This window comes from Theropithecus gelada, chromosome X, assembly GCF_003255815.1.
Source record: "Theropithecus gelada isolate Dixy chromosome X, Tgel_1.0, whole genome shotgun sequence".
Taxonomy (NCBI): domain Eukaryota; kingdom Metazoa; phylum Chordata; class Mammalia; order Primates; family Cercopithecidae; genus Theropithecus; species Theropithecus gelada.
Window position 1 is genome coordinate 10,015,269 of NC_037689.1, and position 22,774 is coordinate 10,038,042.

The window sequence follows — 22,774 nt, forward strand, 5'->3', positions numbered from 1 at the left end:
AAGAATTTTAGGGCCACGTGAGGCTCAGCTTCATCTTCAGTAAGGGGGACAGCACTGGGCAAAGGCCTGGAGGCAGACCCTAGGTCCTGAGATGCCTGAGAGGATTGGAACCTGTGGCTGTGGCAGCCTCTGACCTTTTACCACTCCCCCTCCCCCAGCCATCTGCGTAGATGGGACCTTCCACAAATATGTCTTCACTCCTGATGGAAACTGCAACAGAGAGGCTTTCGACGTGTACCTTGACATCTGTGATGATGATGACTTTTAAGGACCCTGGGGGCTGTGCTAGGGACCTGCAGTGGCAGACTGCAGAGCTGAGCCTTGGCAGTGGGGCGTGCTTGGAAGCCACCAGCCAGCAAGCATTAATGGGGCCGGTGCCCACTTTCTACTCAGCAGAGCTATGTCTAAATAAAGAGCTCAATTCCCCCCAGCACTTCTTGATGACTGTGTGCCCCAAGGGCTAGGCCAGAGACCCAGGAAGGCAGCGACCCCTTGGGATCCCTAACTTGGAGGAAATTGCCAGGGACCCAGAGGGAGTGCCCTAATCCAACCTGGAGATTTTTAAAAAGCTTCCTAGGAAGAGATGATTTCCGATGTGATGAATACGAATAAAAGGCCCTTAATGGCATTTACGGCTTGACCTCAGGAGCGGGGCATGGAGTTTCCTGGAGAAATGTGACCCTTTTGGACGCTGACAGGAAGGAGGTGGAATCCAACTCGGATCCTTGTGACAGTCCCTCCTTTCTTATCTGTCTGGCTACTTTGTGCTTGAGCCGCTGGCACCGCCCGGAGCAGCCCCTGCGGCGCCCCGCGCGGGGGTGGATAGCAGTTTTAAGGGTTGGGAGCGTCTAGCCCGGCGGCCAAGGCTTGATTTCCCGGCAGCCTTTGCTGCTTTTCTGAGCGGCGTATTAGTTGCTTTTCCGGTCACGTGCATCGCCGCCCCTGCGCAATCCACCTAGGAGGTTAGGAAAATAGCTGCCCAGCCCAGACTCCATTTCCCGGTGTGCCCCGCGGTGGCGAGGGGCGTAACGGTTGTTGTAGTCCGGCCCCCTCCTGGCTGGTCCAGCCACATTAACCGGCAGGATGTCGGAGGTACGGCTGCCACCGCTACGCGCCCTGGACGACTTTGTTCTGGGGTCGGCGCGTCTGGCGGCTCCGGATCCATGCGACCCGCAGCGATGGTGCCACCGCGTCATCAACAACCTCCTCTACTACCAAACCAACTACCTTCTCTGCTTCGGCATCGGCCTCGCTCTTGCCGGGTGAGGGAGGGAGGCGCCGGTTGGCCGGGGACGTCTGCAGAGCGTGGGGGGGTGGACCCACAGGTCTTTGAGGACCAGTACAGGGAACCTGAGTGGGGATGCAAGGCCGGGAAGGGCGAAGTCAGTAGAGATGGACGGCCTGAGGGGCTTGGAAGGGAGACCTTGAAGGAGGTGGAGCCTGGTTATAAGGAGGGCCTCAGGGAGATGGAGCCTGGCTGATGAGGAGGGCCTGCGGGGGATGGGGGTCTAGAGGGAAGATCTGGGGAAGATGGAGACAAGTGTGGGACGGAAGAGGAAAGTGGGCTGGAAGGTGAACCGGAAAAAAAGGAGGGCCCGAAAGGGGGACGTGAGAGTACTTGAGGGATGTGGTGGGGGGTAATGTGGATGGGGCCAGATTGAGGCCGACCCTGGAGTACTTAGGGCAGAGACCGGGAAATAGACGGTAAAGTTGGAGGGTTTGGAAGATGTATTTATTGGGGATCCGGTCTTGGAGGGGAGCCTGGCTATGACTGGAAGGCGCCAGGGGCAGGTACCTGTTGGGGAACTTGGGCCCAGGAGGACGATCCATGGTTGGAAAGCGTGAGACCAGAGAGGGATGGAGAATCTGGAGGAGGGACTTGAGCAGTGCTAGAAGTTCAGAGTGGGGCTGACAACCTAGAAGAGGTTCTAGCAATGATGGAGGGAGGAATCTATAGGGAAATGGGAGCCTGGAGGGGGCATTGGGAGGGGAGGAAGCCTGGAGGGGGCTCCTATAAGGACCCTAGGCCTGGGGAGAGGGTAATGTGTGGAGACAGGCCTGGAAGAGGGATTTGCAGGGGCTGGGGTTAAAGAGGGAGCTTGCGGGCAGGCTGATGAGGGGCCCTGTGTGGGTAGAGTCGGAAGGAAAGTCCAGAGAAGTGTTGGGAGCCCGGGGGTGTGGGGAGTCTTCTCTAGCTGGATGGGAGGGCGTGAAGTGGGGACTTGAGGAAGACAGGACAGTGGAATTGACAGGGAGGAAAGGAGGGGTCTACGGGGGGAGTCGGGAGCCCTGGCAGATAGGCCTGCTGGAGACAGGGCTGGTGGGAGGATGTGCCGAGCTGGAGTGTCCGGAGACGGGATACCCTGGCTCTTGGGGCCCAGGGTGGGTGGTGGTCCCGGAGGCCGTCTCTCCGCCCGGCCGGCTAGCTTAGTTCCCTTGTACCCGCAGGTACGTGCGTCCGCTGCACACGCTTCTGAGCGCGCTGGTAGTGGCGGTGGCCCTCGGCATGCTGGTGTGGGCAGCTGAGACCCGCGCAGCTGTGCGCCGCTGCCGCCGCAGCCACCCTGCTGCCTGCCTGGCCGCAGTGCTTGCCGTCGGCCTCCTGGTTCTCTGGGTCGTGGGCGGCGCTTGCACCTTCCTGCTCAGCATCGCCGGGCCGGTGCTTCGTGAGTCTCCACTACCCCGAGATAGCCAGGAAAGCGGCCAGAACATGCTTAAGGCACCAGGCCAGCCCTGCCCCGGTCCCCGGGTTGAGAGGGGGCTGGGAAACCCGAGGGCCTGACCACGCCCCCGCTAAAAGCGCCTTCCCGGACTTCGTTCCCCCTTCTGGGAACACCCCTTTTATTATCGCCTTTCCCATCTCACTCCTGGTGTTAAGTGCCTTCCACTGGCCACGTCCCCGTTACCGGGCGCCTTCCCTGGCCGTGCCCACGTTGCCAAGCCAATTACTCGGCCACGCTTTCAGTATCTTGAGGCGTCCTGGCCGCTCACCACTCGATTGGCCTGCCTGCGCGCCAATTCCCTTCGGTGGGCCCCGGTTGGCTGCAGGCTGAGGTCTATTCCACTGACCACCCCTCTCGGTGCCGCCCACAGTGATCCTGGTGCACGCCTCGTTGCGCCTGCGCAACCTTAAGAACAAGATTGAGAACAAGATCGAGAGCATTGGTCTCAAGCGGACGCCAATGGGCCTGCTACTAGAGGCGCTGGGACAAGAGCAAGAGGCTGGATCCTAGGCCCCTAGGATCTGTACTCAGGACCTGGAGAATACCACCCCACCCCCAGCCCATAATTGGGACCCAGAGCCCTTTCCCAGCACTTAAAACAGGAGCCTAGAGCCCCCTGCCCAAACAAAACAGGACATCTATGACCACCCTACCCCCACGCCAGCCCCAAACTAAGATATCCCTCACACCCAGCCCCCATAACCTAGGGACAAGAGTCTTCCCCAGCCCTGAACCTAGAACCAAGAGCCACCTACATCCAGCCCCAACACTGGGGCTTCAGGCCACAGCATCCATGGCCAATTTCAAATTGTGAACCCAGAGACACTCCCATCCACCCTTCTCCATGCTCAGCCCCAAACTGGGGCCTGAGGCAAAGCACTCTCAAATCTTGAATCCTGGACCAAAGCTTTTCCAGACCCTACCCTACCTTCCAACCCAGGTCAAGACATTGCCAAATCTTGAACTCAAAACCCAAGTGTTCCATGCCCCTGTGTGGATGGAGTTGGGTATCCTGACTGTTGGACCCCTGGTCCCAGGTGATCCCGACCCTCACCAGTCCCACTTGCCTCCCTCCAGCTCTGCTTAGGGATTTTGCCCCTCACCCCAATGTTCCACATCATTGACGACCAAGGGGTGAGGTGGGGGACAGGCCTCAGCAGGGAATGGGGCATATATGTTAGTGTTGCTGCAACAATAAAGCCTGTTGCATCTCTCACGCCAATTTGAGCCTCCTGGGTAAAGTTCTTATACATTTCAAAGGACAGAAGTGGCCTTCTACTTTTCAATTCTGCTAGACTTTTCCTGAATATGCAGGCTGAAGAGGTGATCTCTGAGGCCCTTCCTTGAAACTTACCTCTGGATCAGCATTAAAGCACAGGGAAGGACAGGTGTGGTGGCTCATGCCTGTAATTCCAACACTTTGGGAGGCTGAGACTAGAGGATCACTTGAGGCTAGGAGTTTGAGACCAGCCTGGGCAATATAGCAAGACTCTCTCTCTACAAAAAAATTAAAATTTAGCTGGGCATGGTGGTGTGCTTTTGTAGTCCCAGCTACTTGGGAGGCTGTGGCAGGAGGATGGCTGGAGCCTAAGAGGTAGAGGCTGCAGTGAGCTGATTGTGCCACTGCATTCCAACCTGGGCAACAGTAAGAACCTGTCTCAAAAAGCTGGGCATGGTAGCACTTTGGGAGGCTGAGGCAGGAAGACTGCTTAAGCCGAGGAGTCCGAGACTAACCTGGGCAACATAATGAGACCCCATCTCTACAATTTTTTTTTTTTTTGAGACAGAGTCTTGCTCTGTCACCCTGGCTGGAGTGCAGTGGCGTGATCTCGGCTCACTGCAATCTCTGCCTCCTGGCTTCAAGTGATTCTCCTGCCTCAACCTCCCGAGTAGCTGGGATTATGGGCATGTGCCACCACGCCCGGCTAATTTTTTGTATTTTTAGTAGAGACGAGGTTTCACTGTGTTAGCCAGGATGATCTCAATCTCCTGACCTCGTGATCTGCCCACCTTGGCCTCCCAAAGTGCTAGGATTACAGGCGTGAGCCACCGCGCCCAGCCTACTTTTTTTTTTTAATTAGTGGGTATGGTGTGGTGCACAACTGTAGTTTCAGCTATTCAGGCAGCTGAGGTGGGAAGATTGAGTCCGGGAGGTCAAGGCTGCAGTGAGCCGTTATTGCGCCACTACATTTCAGCCTGGGCAACACAGTGAGACATTGTCTCAAAAAAAAAAAAAAAAATTAAAAACAGTGCATAGGGAGGTTAAGGACAGAGTCTTTGTTATCATCATTTATATTACCAAGAGTTATTGTTTGAGGTTGGCTAGAAATCTGAGTGCAGACAGGCAAAGAAGTTGCCCCACATCACAAAGCAAGTAAAGTCAAAACATGACACTATCACAGGCTATTCCCAAGGTATGTTTTTTTCCTGTAAAAATATATTATCTGGTCTTGACTAGAGGTGTGGGCCCTCAAGGTGAGGCAGATAGAGCAGCAGCAACACATGGGTTCAGTTTACACATTTATTATACAAATCCCCTTCCAGTGTGGATAATGTCTTGGGCCCAGATCCACTGGTATAAAAAGAAAAGTTTAACACCAGGAAAAGGGGGTAGGGGAACCCCCAGCTCCGAAAGTCACAGACAGGTATCATAGAAAACACAATTTGTGTGGGTTTGCTTAAAAAGTGGTGGATGGGGGCTGGGTGCAGTGGTTCACGGCTGTAATCCCAGTGCTTTGGGAGGCCAAGGTGGGCAGATCATGAGGTCAAGAGTTCAAGACCAACCTGGCCAATATGGTGAAACTTTGTCTCTACTAAGAATACAAAAATTAGCTGGGTGTGGTGGCGTGTGCCTGTAATCCCAGCTACTCAGGAGGGTGAGGCAGGAGAACCCAGGAGGCGGAGGTTGCAGCGAGCTGAGATTGTGCCCCTGCACTCCAGCCTGGCGACAGAGCAAGACTCCGTCTCGAAGAAAAGAAAAAAAAAGGGGGGGGGGGTGGATGGAAGGAAAGCCAAGGAAGGTGTGAGTGGTGAGCGGCCCGGGGCCCGCAGCCTGTAGCCAGACCTCACCTGAGGATTTTACTGGCATCTACCGGTGCCAGGTCTGGTAGATGCCAGGTTCAACCCCCATAGGATCCCAGGACACGGCACACCTGATGGCTCTGCCCTTTGCCCCTCCTGTGGGGCCTCCTGACTGGGGGTGGTCAGGGCAGAGGCCATGGGCACAGACGGGGTTGGACTCCTTCAGGCATCCCACCCAGACTGCAGTCCTTCCAAGCGTGGGCAGAGAGCCCAATGCCCCAACAACTGCCCTGGCGATGCGTGGCAGGGATTTCTGTTCACACCGGAGTCTCCTGGCTGCCCTAAATGGCCCTGAGACCCGATATGGTCCATTTTATGGAGGGGGTTACTGAATGGAACCCGGTTGGGCATGGGAACAGGAATGAACCCAACCAGATGAGATCAAGTTTCCCTTTTATAAAACGTCTAGTGTTGGAGGAAGACAGTGAATACCTAAGTCACAACTGTAAACATAAATGGATGAAGGGGCTTGGGGTCCCCATGACATTATCCTCTCTCTTTTAAGCTGGCTGAGGGCCCCCAGTCCCCAGCACAGTGTGAGAGAAGCAGCAGGGTGTCAGACACCTTCCTGGGCCTACGGGGAGCCAGGGGCCTTGGAAGATTAGGTTGGCGCACTGCACTCAGGACAGAGCAACCACACCCCAGGGCCCAGCGAGGTCAGCTATGTGCTCCCCAGATTGGAATCGTGCCCAAGCCAACAAGGGACATATCAGAAGGGGTCAGACCAGTGTCCCCGGGGTCTGGGTGTCAGAACTGGAGGACTGCTCCCCCTCTAGCGTCAGGTCACTTAAACGAGAGCTCAGCTCCGGGGGATACAGGAAGTCCGCGTAGTATCTTTAGAAGGGGTAGCAGGAATCCGGAGGACAGGGCGGGGAAGACAAGAAGAGGAAAAAACAGACAAGACACATAAAAAGAAAGGAAAAGAGGCTCGTTAAAGAGGTGGAGGCAGGCACAGGACAGCACTTTCAGGCTCCAGGGCATGGAGAAACAAGGAAGAAAACGGCAAGGGGCATGAGATGTCCCTTCCCCCCAGCACCCTGGCTTCAAGGCTCATCTTCAGCCTATAACTTGATAAAGAATTGCTGCTACCAGTGCCCAAGATCCCCTCCACCAGGACCCCATGGACTAATGCAGGTCATGTGCAGTAGTGACCCTGTGCCATCACGGCAGCTAGTTTCCTTATGGTCCAATTCATTAGCTATCATGACTAGCCACTCCCTGGCCTGGATATCTTCGCCATCTGCCTTAAGAGACCCCTACCCATCAGTAAAAGCACCCCCCATACCTGCCAGAGACAGGGGGCGCCGTGAAACTCCTCGAGTGTGGGAGTGGCGCTTGGCTGGGGGCCCCGTACAGCGCCTGGCCCACCTCATAGCAGCGGGCATGGAGGAAGGGTGGGTGTGGCGGGCCCACGGAAGGGAGCACAGGCCGGCGCTGGGGCCCCGCGGCCAGTCCCGAGTTCCGGATGTACCAGTCCCGCAGCCCCTCCAGAGCCAGGTTCTTGTGGCCACTGCGTTCACCAGCCGAGGGGATACGGGTGGGTGGGGGCATCCACAGCAGAGGGTTTGGATGCACCTCAGGACCCTCGGCAACCTCTGGGGGCAGGCCACAGGGCTTGGTGCGGGTGGCACGGGTGTGGGGGTCCTTGGTGCGGAGGAGGGGGCTGTTGCTGTCAGCTGCATACACAGGTGGTGGGCCGGGGAGCATGGTGAGGAGCCCATCCCGGCGGGAGAGGGGTCCTGGGACCTCAGCGGCAGGCAGCATCTCCCCCCAGCCTGCTCCACCACCACTGCGGGGCAGACCCCGGTCCAAGGAATAGTCCAAGAGGAAGTCCCCACACACAGGTGGGAGCCGGGGGGCACCTCGGGAGGCAGGGGCAGCTGAGCTAGGCCGGGCGGCCCGGGGAGGGTCTGGGGGGCCTGCTGTGCGGGAGGAGAAGGCAGAGGTTGGTTGGGGGCGCTCATATAGCACCTCACTGCTCTTGCAGACTGGGGGGCCAGAGGCAGAGGGAGCCAGAGGGGTGGGCGGGGAGCCAGCTCCCCCACCAGCAGCCCGGTCCACCAGCAGGGCCTCAGAGCTGTTGCTGCGGCGGGTGCGAGCTACGAAGAGGGAGGCGCGATCGGAGGCAGGGTCCGCCCGGGGGAAGCCCATCTGGGAGTCCTGGCTGCCGGACCACTGACGAGAATGAAGGCCTTCAGGTCTGAGGTGAGAGGCGAGGGTCATGGGAATAGGGTCAGAAAAATCAGGCAGAAGGCCGTGCAGTGCCCTCCCTACCCCACCCCTTTCTGAGCCTTCACTTTCACATCTCCAAATGGGCCCAGGGTTGGAAGCTGTGTGTATAAAGGTGGCAGGTAGTGACATGTAAAGGGCGGCTGAGGTTCTGTCCTAGGCTAGGGGGTCGGGGGTAGAAATGCGTGGGGGAGGCCTGGCACTGTTAGCTCCAAGAGAGGTGTAAATCTGTGTAGGGACTCAGAGGAAAGGCTAGCAGAGTAGGTGCCGGGCAGGGGGCTCTTCCTAATCCAGCTGACCCCTCCCCATGCTAAGGCCCTTCTCACGGCTCCCACGGCCTCCAGGATTGAGTCCTAGGCCTTAGGGCCCACACGTAAAACCCTGCCTGAATTCTCTATCCAACCATATGTATGAACCACCCAAAGCTACCATCCCAACAGCCACCATTCACAGAATGCAAGCCCCACAAGGGCGGGGCCTTGGTTTTGTTCAGAGCCTGGGGAAAGTAGGCACTCTGTTTAAGCAGCAGAAGAGGACAATGGTTAAAAGCATGGACTCTAGAGTAAAACTTGCCTGGGCTCAAACTCCAGGACTTCAGTTTACTAACAAGTGACTTAACCTTTCTGTGCCTCATTTGCCTCATCTATAAAATGGGAATAACAATAGCACCCACCTCACAGGGATCTCATTATGATTGAATGAGTTGGTGCCACTAATTCCTAGCAGGTGGCAGGCACTCAGTATATGTTAACCAGAACTTATTATGTCCATGTTTTTCAAAGGCAGATACTATCATTTCCATTTCACAAATGAGGAGACTGATTCAGAAAAGGAGAATGGCTTGTCCAAAATGCACAGAAAAGCCCATACTCAAAACTTTGATGCTTCTGCCCCAAATCCCTACCCCATTATCCACCGAGATGCCTGGTCACTTTTAACTCCCAGCCTCCCATGTCCCACATCTTTTGTTTTTTTGTTTTGAGACGGAGTTTTGCTCTTGTCGCCCAGGCTGGAGTGCAATGGCACAATCTTGATCTCAGCTCACTGCAACCTCTGCCTCCCAGGTTCAAGCGATTCTCCTGCCTCAGCCTCCCAAGTAGCTGAGATTACAGGTATGCCCCACCATACCCAGCTAATTTTTGTATTTTTAGTAGAGATGGGGTTTCACCATGTTGGTCAGGCTGGTCTTGAACCCCTGACCTCAAGTAACCCGCCCACCTCGGCCTCCCAAAGTGCTGGGATTACAAGCATGAGCCACCGCGCCCAGCGATCCCACACCTTTTGATAATGCCGTCCTCAAGCTTCCAGTGAGAACTAATGGTTCCCTCCCCTCTGATCCTCCAGGCCACCCTCAGATTCCCCTTACTTGCAGAGCTGGGGGCCAGCGCCCCGGGTGAGGACTGGGGTGGCAGGCACACTTCGCCCCTCAAAACTGGAGGCACTCCTGGGCAGCGAGCGTGTGGGGCTAGACAGAGACAGGCAGGCCTAGGTTAGAGACTGTACCCACCAGCAGACCCTCTGCCAGCCCAGGTTTACTATCCCATTCCCAGCTCCTGCGGAGGGGAGGAGGGGCTCATTCTCACCTGGTGGGGCTGGCCACAGAGTTCCGTCGGCTCTTCAGATCCCCGTAAAGATCTGATGGGGGTGGTTTCCATGGGGTTCGCCGCTCAGGGCTCCCCCCGGATACTGCCCGCAGCTGGTCCCAAGCCTTGGGTGGTGAGGGGCGCTCGGCCAGAGAGAAACAGCCATGGGGCTCCTCTGAGTGGAAGAGAGCAAGTGGGATAGAATTCAATGAGGGGGGCCCAGAGGGGGCAGGACAGGCTCGTGGGCAAGGCCATGGGGAGGGGCAAAGTGCTGGGACAGGTTAAGCAGACTGAGGAGGAGCTAAGGCTGACGAGTAGGTTCTGGGGCTGTGGGGCTGGGGGTTGGGGTGGGGTGAGGCTAAGAAGATGGGGGACCTACAGGAAGATGGAGCATGGCTAAGGAGAAGCTGAAGCAGCACAGGAGGGGCTGGGCATCAAAGGATGGGCTGATCATGCAGGATGTGGTCGGATGAATAAAGGGGATGGGCTGAGGGGACATAGGAGTCGGGGGTAGGTTTGGGGGACAGGAGTCCTCACCGTTGTCATGGCTGGCCCCAGACTCTGAGAGGGAGCTGCTCTCTGAGTGCAGAACTACGTCCTCTATAGGTGAGAGGGGGAGAAGTGGGCCTCTCACTCCCAGGCCTGGGTGCCGCCCCCTTACACCACTGGGTGGGCACCTCTACTTGGGCCACCTTCTGGCCAGTTTCCGCCTCATCCTGTTCCCTTCCCAAGAATCTGCTTTTACCAGAGCCCAGGACCACCCCAGCTTGGTTCCTGACTGTCCCGGCAGATATTCATCAGTCTCCCACAGTTTGTCCTTTCCGGTAAGCCAGTTTGTCACAACTCTTCTCACGGGTTGGGCCACTTGAGTTGTGCCTACCTCCCGGTTTTCACTGGCCACTCAGCCATCCCAGCCCTACCACGTTCATTTGCCAGTGTCCACTCTCCCACCCTCACCAGGGGATGCTCACCTTGGCTGAGCTGAGTGAGGCGCATGCCCAGGCAGACTCCCTGGGCGGTGATCACTGACCCCGTGGACAGTGGCAGTGGCTGGGGCAGCGGGAGCACTGGGAGGCCAAGGCGGGCCCGGACATCCCCGAGCTGCTCCTCTAGCTCGTGCAGCCTCCTCAGTGCGTCTGCCTGGACCTGGCGACGGCGACGGCGCTGCTCGGTGCTCAGATCAGGGGCCAGGGCCAGGCGACGGGCAGCTGCCGCGATCTGCTGCTGCACTGACACCTCACGCTCCAGGGCCTCAAGAGCCAGCTCCTGTCGGGCCCACCCAAATGTTGGAAATGGCCAGGAACAGGGACCTGGCAGGGCCAAACCCACTAGAGGCTGGCCTGTACTTCCTGCAGCCTATTCAGGCCTATTCACCTACAGGTGGAGCTTATTCACCTGGGGGAGGGGGCGGGTCAGGGCCTCTCGGTGAAGGGCTGCGTCGATTCATCTTCCTGGGGGTGGGAGGCCTGTCCTGACAGTTAGGGACCAGCATCCTCCCTCATTGCAGGAACCTACCTCCAGAAGCCCTTTTCCTTCTCAGCTTAGCCTTTCCCTCACCTGGCCACAAGCTCCCTCACCTGGCCACAAGCCCCCTCCCCACACCTTCCTCCTGGCTACTCCTCTGTACCTGTCCCCTCTCCCCACCCTCTTGCTCTCCACACCCATCTGCTCACCTCAGCAGGGCACAAGGAGTGGTGTGCTTGGTTGGGGTGTGGTGGAGGGTAGGCACGGGCTGTGGGGGGCCGCCGGCGGACCAACTGGGGCCGTTCACCAGGCTCTAGTGGGCACTCAGGGGGCAGCTGGCCAGTCAGCTCCTGGTGGGAGGCAGGGGTCAGAGACTACCAAGGGTTAGTTGGAAGGATGGGGTGAAGCATTAATGATCCCAGAAGCCACAGAAGTCCTACCAGGAGCCTGGCCCGGCTCAGCACCCACGCATGATACTCCCCTCCCAGTATCTCCACCAGGCAGGTGTGCCCAAACTTCAGTGGCCCAAACCCCTGGGGTGGTGGGCATGGGAGGCAGGGAAACCTGCTGTGGAATCCAGAACTGTTTCGTTTTTATAAAGGGGACACTATTGAGATCCTAAGTATTACATAACTCCCTTCAGGGGCTGTGGCTGCATGGTCTGAGCTATAGTATTATTTCTGGCACACTGTGGGCATTCACAGTAAGAGGGGTAAACTGAAACTACAGATCACCCTGTGCCAGTTCAGGTCAGACTGTGCTGCCAAATTTTGGACAGAACCTGTTTTCTGAAGTTTGTTGGATTTGAAATAGTCAACAGTGGGCCTGTATTACCATATTTCTTTTTTCTTTTTTCTTTTTTTTTTGAGGTGGAGTTTCACTCTTGTTGCCCAGGCTGGCTGGAGTGCAATGGTGCAATCTCGGCTCATCACAACCTCCACCTCCCGGGTTTAAGCAATTCTCCTGCCTCAGTGCCTCCCAAGTAGCTGGGATCACAGGCGTAAGCCACTACGCCCAGCTAATTTTGCTTTTTTTTTTTTGAGACAGTCTTGCTCTGTCGCCCAGGCTGGAGTGCAGTGGCATGATCTCAGCTCACTGCAAGCTCCACCTCCCAGGTTCAAGCCATTCTCCTGCCTCAGCCCCCCAAGTAGCTGGGACTACAGGTGCCCACTACCACACCCAGCTAATTTTTTGTATTTTTAGTAGAGACGGGGTTTCATCGTGTTAGCCAAGATGGTCTCAATCTCCTGACTTCGTGATCTGCCCGCCTTGGCCTCCCAAAGTGCTGGGATTACAGGCGTGAGCCACTGTGCCCAGACTAATTTTGCATTTTTAGTAGAGACAGGGTTTCTCCATATTGGTCAGGCTAGTCTCGAACTCCTGACCTCAGGTGATCCACCTGCCTCAGCCTCCCAAAGTGCTGGGATTACAGGCGTGAGCCACAGCACCCAGCCTCATATTTCATTCATTCTAACATATCTAAGCTGAGCTTTGAGGAGAAAGTGGGTGACAGGGGATCTACAGCCAAGACAAGTGATTGAGGAATTGCCACCCAAGTCTGTCTACCTAGGGCCCCCAGCTTCTCACCTCCTCCCAACCTCCCTGCCTGATAACCCTAGGGCCAGGCCCTCACCGCCTCCTGGAGACACACTTTGCGGAGCTCCTGAAGTTTCAGGTTCAGGGCCTCCTGCAGGGTCCGCTGCCGGTCAAGCAGCCCCCGCAGACGCTCTGACTTCACCTGGGGGGCAGCCTCTCCGAACAGGGCAGCTGGACACAGAGGGAGCAAAGATCAGTGGGACAGCCAGGGCATTCTGGAGCAGCTGTGGAGCAAGGGACTGACTCTTCCCGAGCAAGCAGGTGGTGATTTAGAGCAGGGGAGAGGGCAGCAGGAGGGGAAGGAGCCACCGACCTGGGGCATTGAAGGTAGGAGAGCTGATCAGCTGACCTTTGACTTCCATCTTGGTGCTGTAGAGAGGCCGTGGCTGACAGCTGGACAAAGTCTGGCAGTGACACACAGGAGCCATTAAGGAAGCACGTCCCATGATACCCCAACCCCCAGCCCTTCCCAGCTTCCCATGCTGCAGCGGGGAATAAGGGGTAACCTGGGCCCCACGTGCCTGCTTGACCTGCCCTTTCAGAATCCGTGTGGATGTCTGGACCCACTTGGCCCTGGTACCTTGGCCCTGGTTCCCTTCGCATTGAGTGGGAGCACAGCAAGTGGGGAGCTGGGCGGACTTACAATGCCTCCTCAGAGGCCCATGGGTCACAGCCACGAGTCTTGCCTGGGGAAGGAGAATTAATGGGACAGATTCAACCAACTATAACAACAATGGACATGCAGTCAACACCTGGGTGCCTGCAACAGTTACCTATGATGCCACACTAAATCTTCAGAGCCACCCGGAAAGATTCGTATTCCCATTTTAGAGATGAGGATAGGCAGGCACAGAGGTGAAATAACTGGCCCACAGCCACAGACATAACCCAGGCCCACCCCTCTGGTCCTACACTCTCACTCATGAGAACCGCTCTAACTCCACCAACTTCCTCATAAGCTCCCTGGTCCCTCAGGCCTCAGGGTCTTTGCCCAGGCTGTGGCTGCTGCCTGAAGTGCTTTCTTCAACCTCTCACCACCCCAGCCCCTGCATCACACTTATCATTCTAGAGCTTAAATATCACTTCCACAGTTATATCCTCTCATAAACGGTTGTCCAACAAGAGATTGTGCCTCCTGGAACATCGACGAGGACAGGAAACATTATCTGTCCCATTTTCATCAGCATCACCAGCACCCTGAACACGGCTGTACACAGAAGTGCTCAATGAATGGGTGCCAGCTGAATGAGTAACAGACGGAGTAAACGAATGAGGCGGCAGTGGAGCCAGGGTTCAAGCGCAGATCTGTGGGTCTGTGCTTGTCCCAACTCCATTCTGTAGCTCTAGTGCAGCAAGGAGAATGTTCACTTGACCCAGGGTCCCTCCAACTCCTCTCCCCATGACAGCCTGTCCTGAGCCTAGCGTAGGGAAGTCCTCCTGCTGGGATTTGTGAGAAGCAAAGTCCACAGCTGCAAATAACGAACCACCTGCCTCCTGCCTCCTTCTCTGCCCGATGGCTCGGCTGACCATGGAGCCTGCCTTGGCTGGCCACCCCTCCTCTGGAGTTTGCTCCCTCCCTTCCACATCATGCTCAGTCCCCAGCAGGGCAGCCGAGTCATATCACCTCCCACCACCTGGCCTAACCTAGGTGGCAGGTGACTGAGAGGGCTTTATGGGGCCACAGAGTTCCCATTATCACCTACCTTGAAGTCGGTAGCTTGTCATGACATGTTAGCCTGGTGTGAGGAAGACCCAGCCAACCAAGGAGGCATGGGTTCAAGCCCCTTCCCCATCTGTATATTGTGGGGTGAGGTCAAGCTGATTATAAAGTGTCATGTTTCTCTGCAGTCCTCCTACCTGCCTCATAGGGCATGTACCCCTCTCTTGAGGCAGTGGTGCCCTGCCTTCAACAGCAGGGGTGGGGATCAGTCCCTAAAGCCTTTTGACAAACCCAGGGCCCGGCAGAGGCATTCACATCCCCACTCATCTAAGGTCTGACATTTCCCAGCATGGCAGGGGTTCCTCGACATCCCAGCTCACTGGGGCTCCAACTTTCCCAGCCCCCATTTAGGCCCAAGGAACTCTCACAGAGTTCTCTGGAATCTTCCTCCACTCCCACAGGAACCCAACTCTGTCCATGGTTCCCCTTGCCAGCATTGGTCCCAATCCCATGCTGGGCTGCTTCAATTCTCTCTTTTTTTTTTTTTTTTGGAGACGGGTTCTGGCTCTGTTGCTTAGGCTGGAGTGCAGTGGCAAGATCTTGGCTCACTGCAGCCTCCACTTCCCAGGTTCAAGCAATTCTCCCACTTCAGCCTCCAGAGTAGCTGGGATTACAGGTGTACGCCACCATGCCTGGCTAATTTTGTATTTTTAGTAGAAACGGGGTTTCACCATGTTGGCCAGGCTGGTCTCAAACTCCTGACCTCAGGTGATCCACCCACCTCAGCCTCCCAAAGTGCTGGGATTACAGGCGTGAGGCACTGCACCCAGCCAATCCTTTCTTCTCTAGTTTCTCAGAGCGTCCTAGAAGTCCAGACAGGGTCCACACAGGAACCCCAACTCCTCCCTGTCAGCCCGACCTCGGGGGACATAGTTAGAGCATGAGTCATGGGGTCACTGGGCAGGCTAGACACAGTCAACGCCCCACACCCCCACACCCAGTTCCTAAGCCTCTGCCTCCGCTCACCTGCCCTCTGCATACTTGCCTTGGGGCCTCGTCCCCACCTAGATGGTGAGAAAGGGATCCCAGCAAACCCCTCCCCAGCACACCCCCACACCAACCCCAGGTCTCCCCGCACCAGTGACCCCATGGCCCCCATCCTATCCCAGGGATGAGCTGCATCAGGAGAGCAGCAGAGGGCACCCCCCACATCCAGAGGCGGGCCCGGCAGGTTTTTCAGGTCTGCCATTCTGACACCACAGCTGAGAAAGAAATTCCTGGCTGTAATGACTGTTTACAACCAAGATACCTCACCTGGGTGGCACCCCAACACTTGGGGGGGCATTTCCACATCCTGCCACTATTAGAGCAAATACAAACTCTCAATGTCTGGGCCATTCCCCTCCCCAGAGCCCCCGCTTCCTCCACTGTAGTGAACAAATCAGGCGTAGGCAGGCAGGTGCCCGAGTAATGGTTTCTTAGTAGCCCAGTCTGGTCTTTCTTGGGGAGCTGGGCCCTGGGTTGGGGGAGGACAGAGGCTACTCCTGGGGGAGGAAAGGAAGCAGGGATAGGGTGGAGAAGGGGGGACTCATACTTCTCTTTTCCCCGATTCCTCCTCATCCATTTCCGGCCAGGAATCAGCTCGGTGCCAGGAAAGGAAATTGGTGTTTTGGGCTTTGCCCCTGTCCTCAGGCCCTCCATTCTCACTGCCCCCACACACCGCCCCCCCGCCCCCCCACCCCCCGCCACCGTGCCCTGCATTGTTGGTGTGCCTCTTCCACAGACCTGGCTCTCTACCAAAGGGAACTTCAGTACACACTGCCCCAGCTCCCCAATGCCCTCATCCCCCTCGAACCCTGGGCCCACTGCTCCCAGGTGCTCACCAATGCCAGAGAGTGCTGTGGGGTAGCCTCAGATACCTCAAAAATAGTTGTCTCGACCAGGCCCTGGCTCCGGCTGGTAGTGGCAGTGAGCAGCAGTGGCAGATGCCTTGGCCACCTCCCACTAGGTAATGGCCCAGCCTACCTGGCCAGGAACTAGGCCGGCCCACACCTTTTAACCCTTGCCTGTCTGCCACCAGGACTAGGGTCACCCCTGGGGGCAGTTTCAGGGCCAGGTCCACTCAGGGTGCCCAGCATGTGTAAGACAGCCTGGGCCAGGCAGGGTAGCTGGTGCCTGTAATCTCTGCACTTTCGGAGGATCGCTTGAAGCCAAGAGTTCAAGGCCAGACTATGCAACATGGTGAGACCCCCCCATCTCTACAAAAAAATTTTAAAAAACTGGCCAGGCATGGAGGCATGTGCCTCCTCACCCCGTACACTTAGCAGAAAACTGGGAAGAAGGGCTGAGAGTGGTGGGAGTAGCAGCTGCCTCTCCTACTGCCCAAATTCCCAGAGGATTAGACGCTGCCCACCCAAGGGACACCTTGGATCTGGGCCATAGAGGTGTAAAGTACATGGGAGGCTTCGGGTGTAAACTGGGTTTTTGTCTCTTGGCAATAAGCATCACATTCTGAGGCCCCTACCCTTTCCTCCCAGGGCAAGGCAGTGGTAGAAGGCCTTGGGGCAATTCCCACCCTCACTGGGGAATAGTTTCCCAAGTTGGGAACAGAGGAAGTCAACCTTTCTAAGGAGAGGCCAGGTCTCAAGATCCTTCTGTGGCTCCAGAAGAAATAATCTCAATAAATCAAGTACAACTTACGCCCTATAAAACACTTATGGGTTTTGACCCTTCTTGGTTCCTACAAATGTAGGAGGATGGCACAGACCCAGCCTCCTCACGGCCATTGTATAGATGCAGAAGCTGAGGCTTGGAAAGGTGAAGAGGCCCAATTCAGATCACAGTGGCAGAAGAGCAGGTGAAATCAGAATTTCCAGGGACTGGGTCCTGGCTGGGAGGCAGACAGAGGCTACTCCTGCTAGTGGGGAAGAGAAGTAGGGAAGGGGGCTCATGCTTCTTCACATCCATGCTGGGTCTCTCTTCTTCGGAGAGTTAGGCTTCATGCCAGAGAAGGAAATGAGAGCTTTGAGTCCCTACGATGTACTGTTCCTGCCTCCCCTCACCCCGCCCACCACCACCACCACCACCACCACCACCACCACCACCTGGGCTCTGGGCCAGTCTCGGCACACAGCACACATCCTTTGCTCCCTTCAGGACCATCTGCTCTGTGACCTCAGGGCCCAAGCCCCACCCAGCCCCCTGCAGCAGCCCACACCATGACCTGAAGTGAGGAAAGCTGCAGATGGGCCAAGCCTAGAGAGGAGCTCACTCTGAATCAGCAATGCCCCAGACTCACACTATTAAGGCCTCCCGCTATCCCTGCCCACCTTTCTTCCTGGGTGTGAGATTTTCAGCATGGAACACAAAGGCCCCTTTCATAGCCCTCCCCCCTTCACTGCCTGGGGCTGGTGGAGGCGGGCAGTGGTAAGGTGGGCATTGAGTGTCTGTGGGGAGTGTCCTCTCGGCCACAGCCTCTCCCACCTCTTGTGGGCCACCAAGGATGTTGGGAAGCGGGACAATAATAAAATCAGAGCCAAGAGGGATGAGAATCTGGCTGGCAATGTAGATTGAGTCTTAAAGCTTAGGTCTCCTCATCTGTAAAATGGGTAAAAGGTGGTTACAGAGACAATGGAGGCCAAGTAACTTTGAAAGGCATTTCAAAGTGCAAGGAAACACACCATGTCATTAACGACTGTTACTAACAACAATTAATACACTCACACAGAGGTGGGCTGTTGTGGGGGTAACTGGGGGAGAGCAGGTAACCGGACCTCCTGGGCCAGGCAGACAAATGGGGCAGAGTCACTAGCACACATCATTGCCCTGGTCCATGACTTTTAACAGCCTCGAAGACGACCCAACCTCTAAGCCCCATCCCAGCTGGGTCCTGGGCCTCACGTGACCCTGGTATCACTAGTAAATGGTGAGTCTGGGATTCAACCCAGTTCTGCCACTTACTGGCTGTGTGACTGCTTGAACAAGTCACTTAACCTCTCTGTGCCTCTCTGTCAATTGGGAATGATGATAACAGTATGTACCTCACGAGGCTATTGTGAGCATTAAATCAGTTAATACATGTAAAGCTTGTGCAGAACAGTGCCTGGGAAGAGCTCTGTTTATGTTGGCTGTCACACTTACAAGTATTCTTCCCCACAGGAAGTCAGGAATCAAGTAGATACATTCAGATACATTTTTTCCAGACAGAGCTAGTGTCCTTCAGTCTCACTTGATACATTTGAAACAGTTGTTTTTCCTCAGATAACTTGTCTGAACTCTTGCTATCCAAAATCAGAGACTAAATGTATTCAAACGCAATTTTTTTTTTTTTTTTTTTTGAGATGGAGTCTCGCCCTGTCACCCAGGCTGGAGTGTAATGGCATGATCTCAGCTCACTGCAACCTCCATCTCCCGCCTTCAAGCAGTTCCCTGCTTTAGCCTCGCGTGTAGCTGGGATTACAGGAGCCTGCCACCACACCCGGCTAATTTTTGTATTTTAGTAGAGGCGGGGTTTCACCATCTTGGCCAGGCTAGGCTCGAACTCCTGACCTTGTGATCCACCAGCCTCAGCCTCCCAAAGTGCTGGGATTACAGGCGTGAGCCACTGCCCCCAGCCTCAGATCCATTTTTGAGACAGAACTAGTATCCCTCAGCTTCCAAATCCTACTTGCTAACTAGACACGGTACCCTTCCTGCTCACCAAATGAGACATATTTGAAACAGAGCTGTTTTCCCTCATGATTCAACCTGTCCTTTCTCAACATAAAAAATGCAGGAACCAAATACATTCAGAGAAACTGTCTGAACTCTCACCATACAAATGCAAGAACTGAATGGATTTAGAAACATTTTTGAGATACGACTGGCATCCCTCATTCTTGAACTTTCGTTACTCTCCAGGCAAAATGCAGGAACCTTTACATAACAGGGTACCCTCACTATCCCAACTCTTGTCCCTGGAGCTCAGGAAAGTTCATAGATTTGGATATATTTTTGAGTTAAAGTCATTATTCTTCATTATCTCAATTTTCCCCACTCACTATGTAAGATGTGAAAACAAAATACCTTCAGATAACTTGGTAGGTTTCACTGTCTGAACTTCGGGCGCTCTCCCTCTCAGAATTCAGGTACCAAATAGATTGGGACAGTGAGGAATGCTTGTGTTGTTATCAATAGGTTTGGATAGATATTCAGGATAAATAAGATAGGTCTGGCATCTTGTTATTCAAACTCACTAGTCTCTGTGAGAAATGCAGGAACGAAACCTAATTGAGTAACACATTACCCTCTAGCCATCCAAGTTCTCCCCATCATCCTCAGAATCAAGGAGATTCGGACAATGACGGGAACCCTGCATTATTGTTGTTACTGTTACTACTGGACAGGCCTGATTCTTACATCCAGTGACTGCCTGGCCTTCTCTCCCACAGACAAGCCCCACAGAGGTGGGGTGGACTTAGCACCAAGATTTTTATTGCTTACTGCTGAGAGAAGGAGGATGAATCCTTGACCCCATCCCTCCTCTATACCAAGTCCTGAAGCCTTGGCCTAGAATAGACTTCTTCTCTTTCAGGCCAGGAAAACAGGGATCATGCACCCAGAATCAAGACCAGGGAATAGGGGTAACATGGCCTAGAAGATTCATACATACCCCAGCATCCCCCATCTCTTCATATTTTCTCAACTCTTCCCCACAACGTGAGGCAGTCCCCAACACAGCAAGGCTGGAAACATGACCCAGACCTCTCAGACTCCCAGAGAGTCACTGAATAATTTAGGGTATTCTTTCACACTTGCAGAGGGCAGCAGCGTAGAACAGTTGCATGCCCTCCTGGGGCAGGAAGAGAAATGTAAGCTCTATGTGAGATCACTAGGGTGGGGGTAGGGGAGATCACACACAAAAACCCCCATCAGCCACGCAGGGTGCATAGGGCTGCTTGCTCTTGCTAAGAGAAGCATTTGGGACGTACTTCAGAGGTCCTGGTAACAGCAGAATCTTCAAGTTCCGGGCACAGTATAATGGAACCCCTGTCCTGGGCTCAGAAGGGATGGCAAGTGGATATTAGGAAAGAAGAAGATCTGAACAGGGTGGAGGGGCATGGTAAGGGGGAGAACAGCCTGGGGCTGGGATGGGAAGGGACAGAACAAGAAGGAGCGTAGGGGACAAGATAGAACCAGAGTTATTGCAGGATGGAGGTCAAGAGGCAGGATGGGGAATGAGCCAGGACACTGGCCAGGGGATGGGATAAGGTAGGGTTCAGGACAAGGGTCAGAGAAAAAGTACAAGAAAGAGACAAAACAGCAGGGCAGACATGACTAGGAAAGGCTAAGCCAGTGGTCAAATGAGGGGACAGGGAAAAGGGCAGGTTCAGGATGGAGGTCAGGAACAGGAAAAGACCAGGACACAATGAGGATAGGAATGAGTATGGTGATAGAAAAGAGGGAAAAACAGGACAGAGTCAGGGGCAGGGACAAGGCAGGAGACGGGGGTATTTAAAGGTGGTGAGCCAGGATGCAGATCACGAGTATATAGGAGAGGATATCATATAGGGTGCAGAGAAAGGACAGAAGTTAGAGGGCAGGAATCAGGACAGAACTAGACCAGATTGGGGTTAGGGGGACAGGACATGACTGGTAGAGGTTCAGAGACTGGATAAGAGTTTAGGGAACAGACAAGTCAAGCGTCAGGACAGAAACCGGGGTCAGTGTTGGGCATTAGGATAGGGCAAGATGTTTCAGAGATGAGACGGGGTCGGGCAAAGATCAGGATCAGGTCAAAGATCCCCAGGACAGAACTGAATGGGGTCTAGGGTCAGGACTGGATTTAGGGGGAACAAAACAGGGGTTGAGGATCATACCAGGCCAGAATATGGTTAGGTCAGGGCTCTGACGGAAGGTACTGAGGCCAAGGCCAACAGGGATTGAGGTTTAAAAAAGATGTAGTCAGGTCGGAAGGGGTCAGGGCTGAGGCCACGGGGTCAGAGGTCGCGGGTGCGCGCGCAGGTACGCCCCGTCGGCGTTTCCAGGCCTTCACCCCACCCTGTCCCCTCCCTTCCTCCGCAGGCGGGGCTGGTTACTCACCAAGGGTCCCAGCGCAGCGGTAGGCGGGGTCGGTGTCGGCCGGCCAGGGTAGTGGGCGCGCCCCTCCCTCACTGCGCCCTGCTCGTCCCCGGGCGCGCGCCTGCTCCCCTTCCGCGCCCTGCCCGTGGGCCGTGTTTGGCTGCGCGACCGTTAGCCGTGGGGACCAAACGGGGGTCGCGGGGAGGGTGGGAGGGGAGCGCCAGCCCGGCCGCGGGCGACGGACCCCCGCCCCCACCTCTAACTCGGGTCTGTCGGCTTCCAGCGGCACGGCCACCTCCGCCGCTCAGCCGAGCCTAGGGGGTGGGGGGACCAGGGGGCGGGGCGCGAGACCACAGCAGCGGCGGAGACGAAGTGCGCAGGCGCCGGCTCGGGTCTTGGATTTTTCTTGCTCCGGGAGCGCCAGGAGCGAACAAGCTGGGAGCGCGTGCGCACACTCTTTCTCGAGGGCGGCGGAGCCCTCCCTCGCCGAGGCCACGCCCCCTCAGGGAGCCTACTGGCGCCCCTCACCCCAAGTCGTCCCCTAGGGACCCGCAAGCAGTACCCCAAGCTGCTCTCTGTAAGTTATCCCCACACCTCTAAACCCCAGCTACCCTCCCTATTGTCCCTCAAATGCACTCCAAACCAACCTCCATTATCCTCCAAATTATATCCCCAAACTACTGTCTGTTGATTCCAAGCCGTACCTCCAGTCCACCCTCTATGGACACCCAAGCTGTAGCAGTAAACTACCTTACACTACCCCCAGTTTGCTCCACCAAACCATCTGCAATCAGCCCTGAAACCATTACCCTCCAAACAGCATGTCCAAATCACCTGCTATCTACTTCCAATGCGCACCCGTAACACCCTCCATTGACCCCAAACCCCTCTCCATGAACCCTCCAAGCCATATTCCATTGACCCAAAATGGCTCTCCAGGAGCCCCCAACACCAGTCCAAACATTCCTAATTACCCTGAACGTGGGCCTCACCTGCACCACAAAATAATTCCAACAGTCACCCACATTACCTCCAAACCATGTTCCATGGACCCCTCTGAGCCAGCCACCTTTCATTGACCTCCCCTCATATCCCCACAAAATTACCTTCCAACAGCCCCTATCACTGTGCCATGTAACCCAACTACACTTTCTGTGGTCTTTCAACTGCATTTCAAGCCACCCTCCAGCACCCTCTACACCTCTAACCCACACTCCACTGACCCAAACTGCACCTTAAACCACTCTCCAACAGTCCTCAACTGTACCTCCAAATAGCCACCAACCATCCTGCTGTAGTTACCCAATTGGGCCCCCAAATCATACTCCAGCGGCCCCAAATGTGTCCCCTAAGCCCTCCAAAGACTTACATGCACCCTG

At 55.5% G+C, this 22,774-nt stretch overlaps 3 protein-coding genes across 9 annotated transcripts in view; 2 read left to right on the forward strand and 1 right to left on the reverse strand.

The window, feature by feature from the left end:
* The window catches only part of WDR45 (WD repeat domain 45), a 30,139-nt gene extending 29,511 nt beyond the window's left edge, over positions 1-628 (forward strand). For all 3 annotated transcript variants that reach the window (XM_025371914.1, XM_025371915.1, XM_025371913.1), the window contains exon 11: positions 159-628. In XM_025371914.1, the coding sequence (XP_025227699.1) occupies positions 159-268 (110 nt within the window). In that variant the 3' untranslated portion in view covers positions 269-628. The remainder of the gene's footprint in view (positions 1-158) is intronic.
* Positions 629-1,025: 397 nt separating this feature from the next.
* On the forward strand, positions 1,026-3,945 carry PRAF2 (PRA1 domain family member 2). The gene is made up of 3 exons (XM_025371916.1): positions 1,026-1,262; positions 2,449-2,666; positions 3,094-3,945. Exons 1-3 carry the CDS (start codon positions 1,084-1,086, stop codon positions 3,231-3,233), a joined length of 537 nt encoding a protein of 178 aa, XP_025227701.1. The 5' UTR covers positions 1,026-1,083; the 3' UTR covers positions 3,234-3,945.
* Positions 3,946-4,793: 848 nt separating this feature from the next.
* On the reverse strand, positions 4,794-21,858 carry CCDC120 (coiled-coil domain containing 120). 5 transcript variants are annotated; one of them, XM_025372449.1, is made up of 11 exons: positions 16,220-16,313; positions 13,211-13,362; positions 12,990-13,080; positions 12,714-12,847; positions 11,290-11,430; positions 10,588-10,882; positions 10,154-10,216; positions 9,617-9,791; positions 9,400-9,498; positions 7,090-8,004; positions 4,794-6,638 (listed from the first exon to the last, which is right to left on the reverse strand). In XM_025372449.1, the coding sequence occupies exons 2-11, from the start codon at positions 13,277-13,279 to the stop codon at positions 6,524-6,526; spliced, it is 2,097 nt and encodes a 698-aa protein (XP_025228234.1). In that variant the 5' UTR covers positions 13,280-13,362; positions 16,220-16,313; the 3' UTR covers positions 4,794-6,523. The 5 variants fall into 5 exon arrangements, with proteins under 5 accessions (XP_025228234.1, XP_025228236.1, XP_025228235.1 ...); XM_025372451.1 differs by having other exon boundaries at positions 13,026-13,080; positions 13,198-13,362; positions 16,220-16,300; XM_025372450.1 differs by having other exon boundaries at positions 13,026-13,080; positions 13,198-13,362; positions 16,256-16,288.
* Between the last annotated feature and the right edge of the window lie 916 nt (positions 21,859-22,774).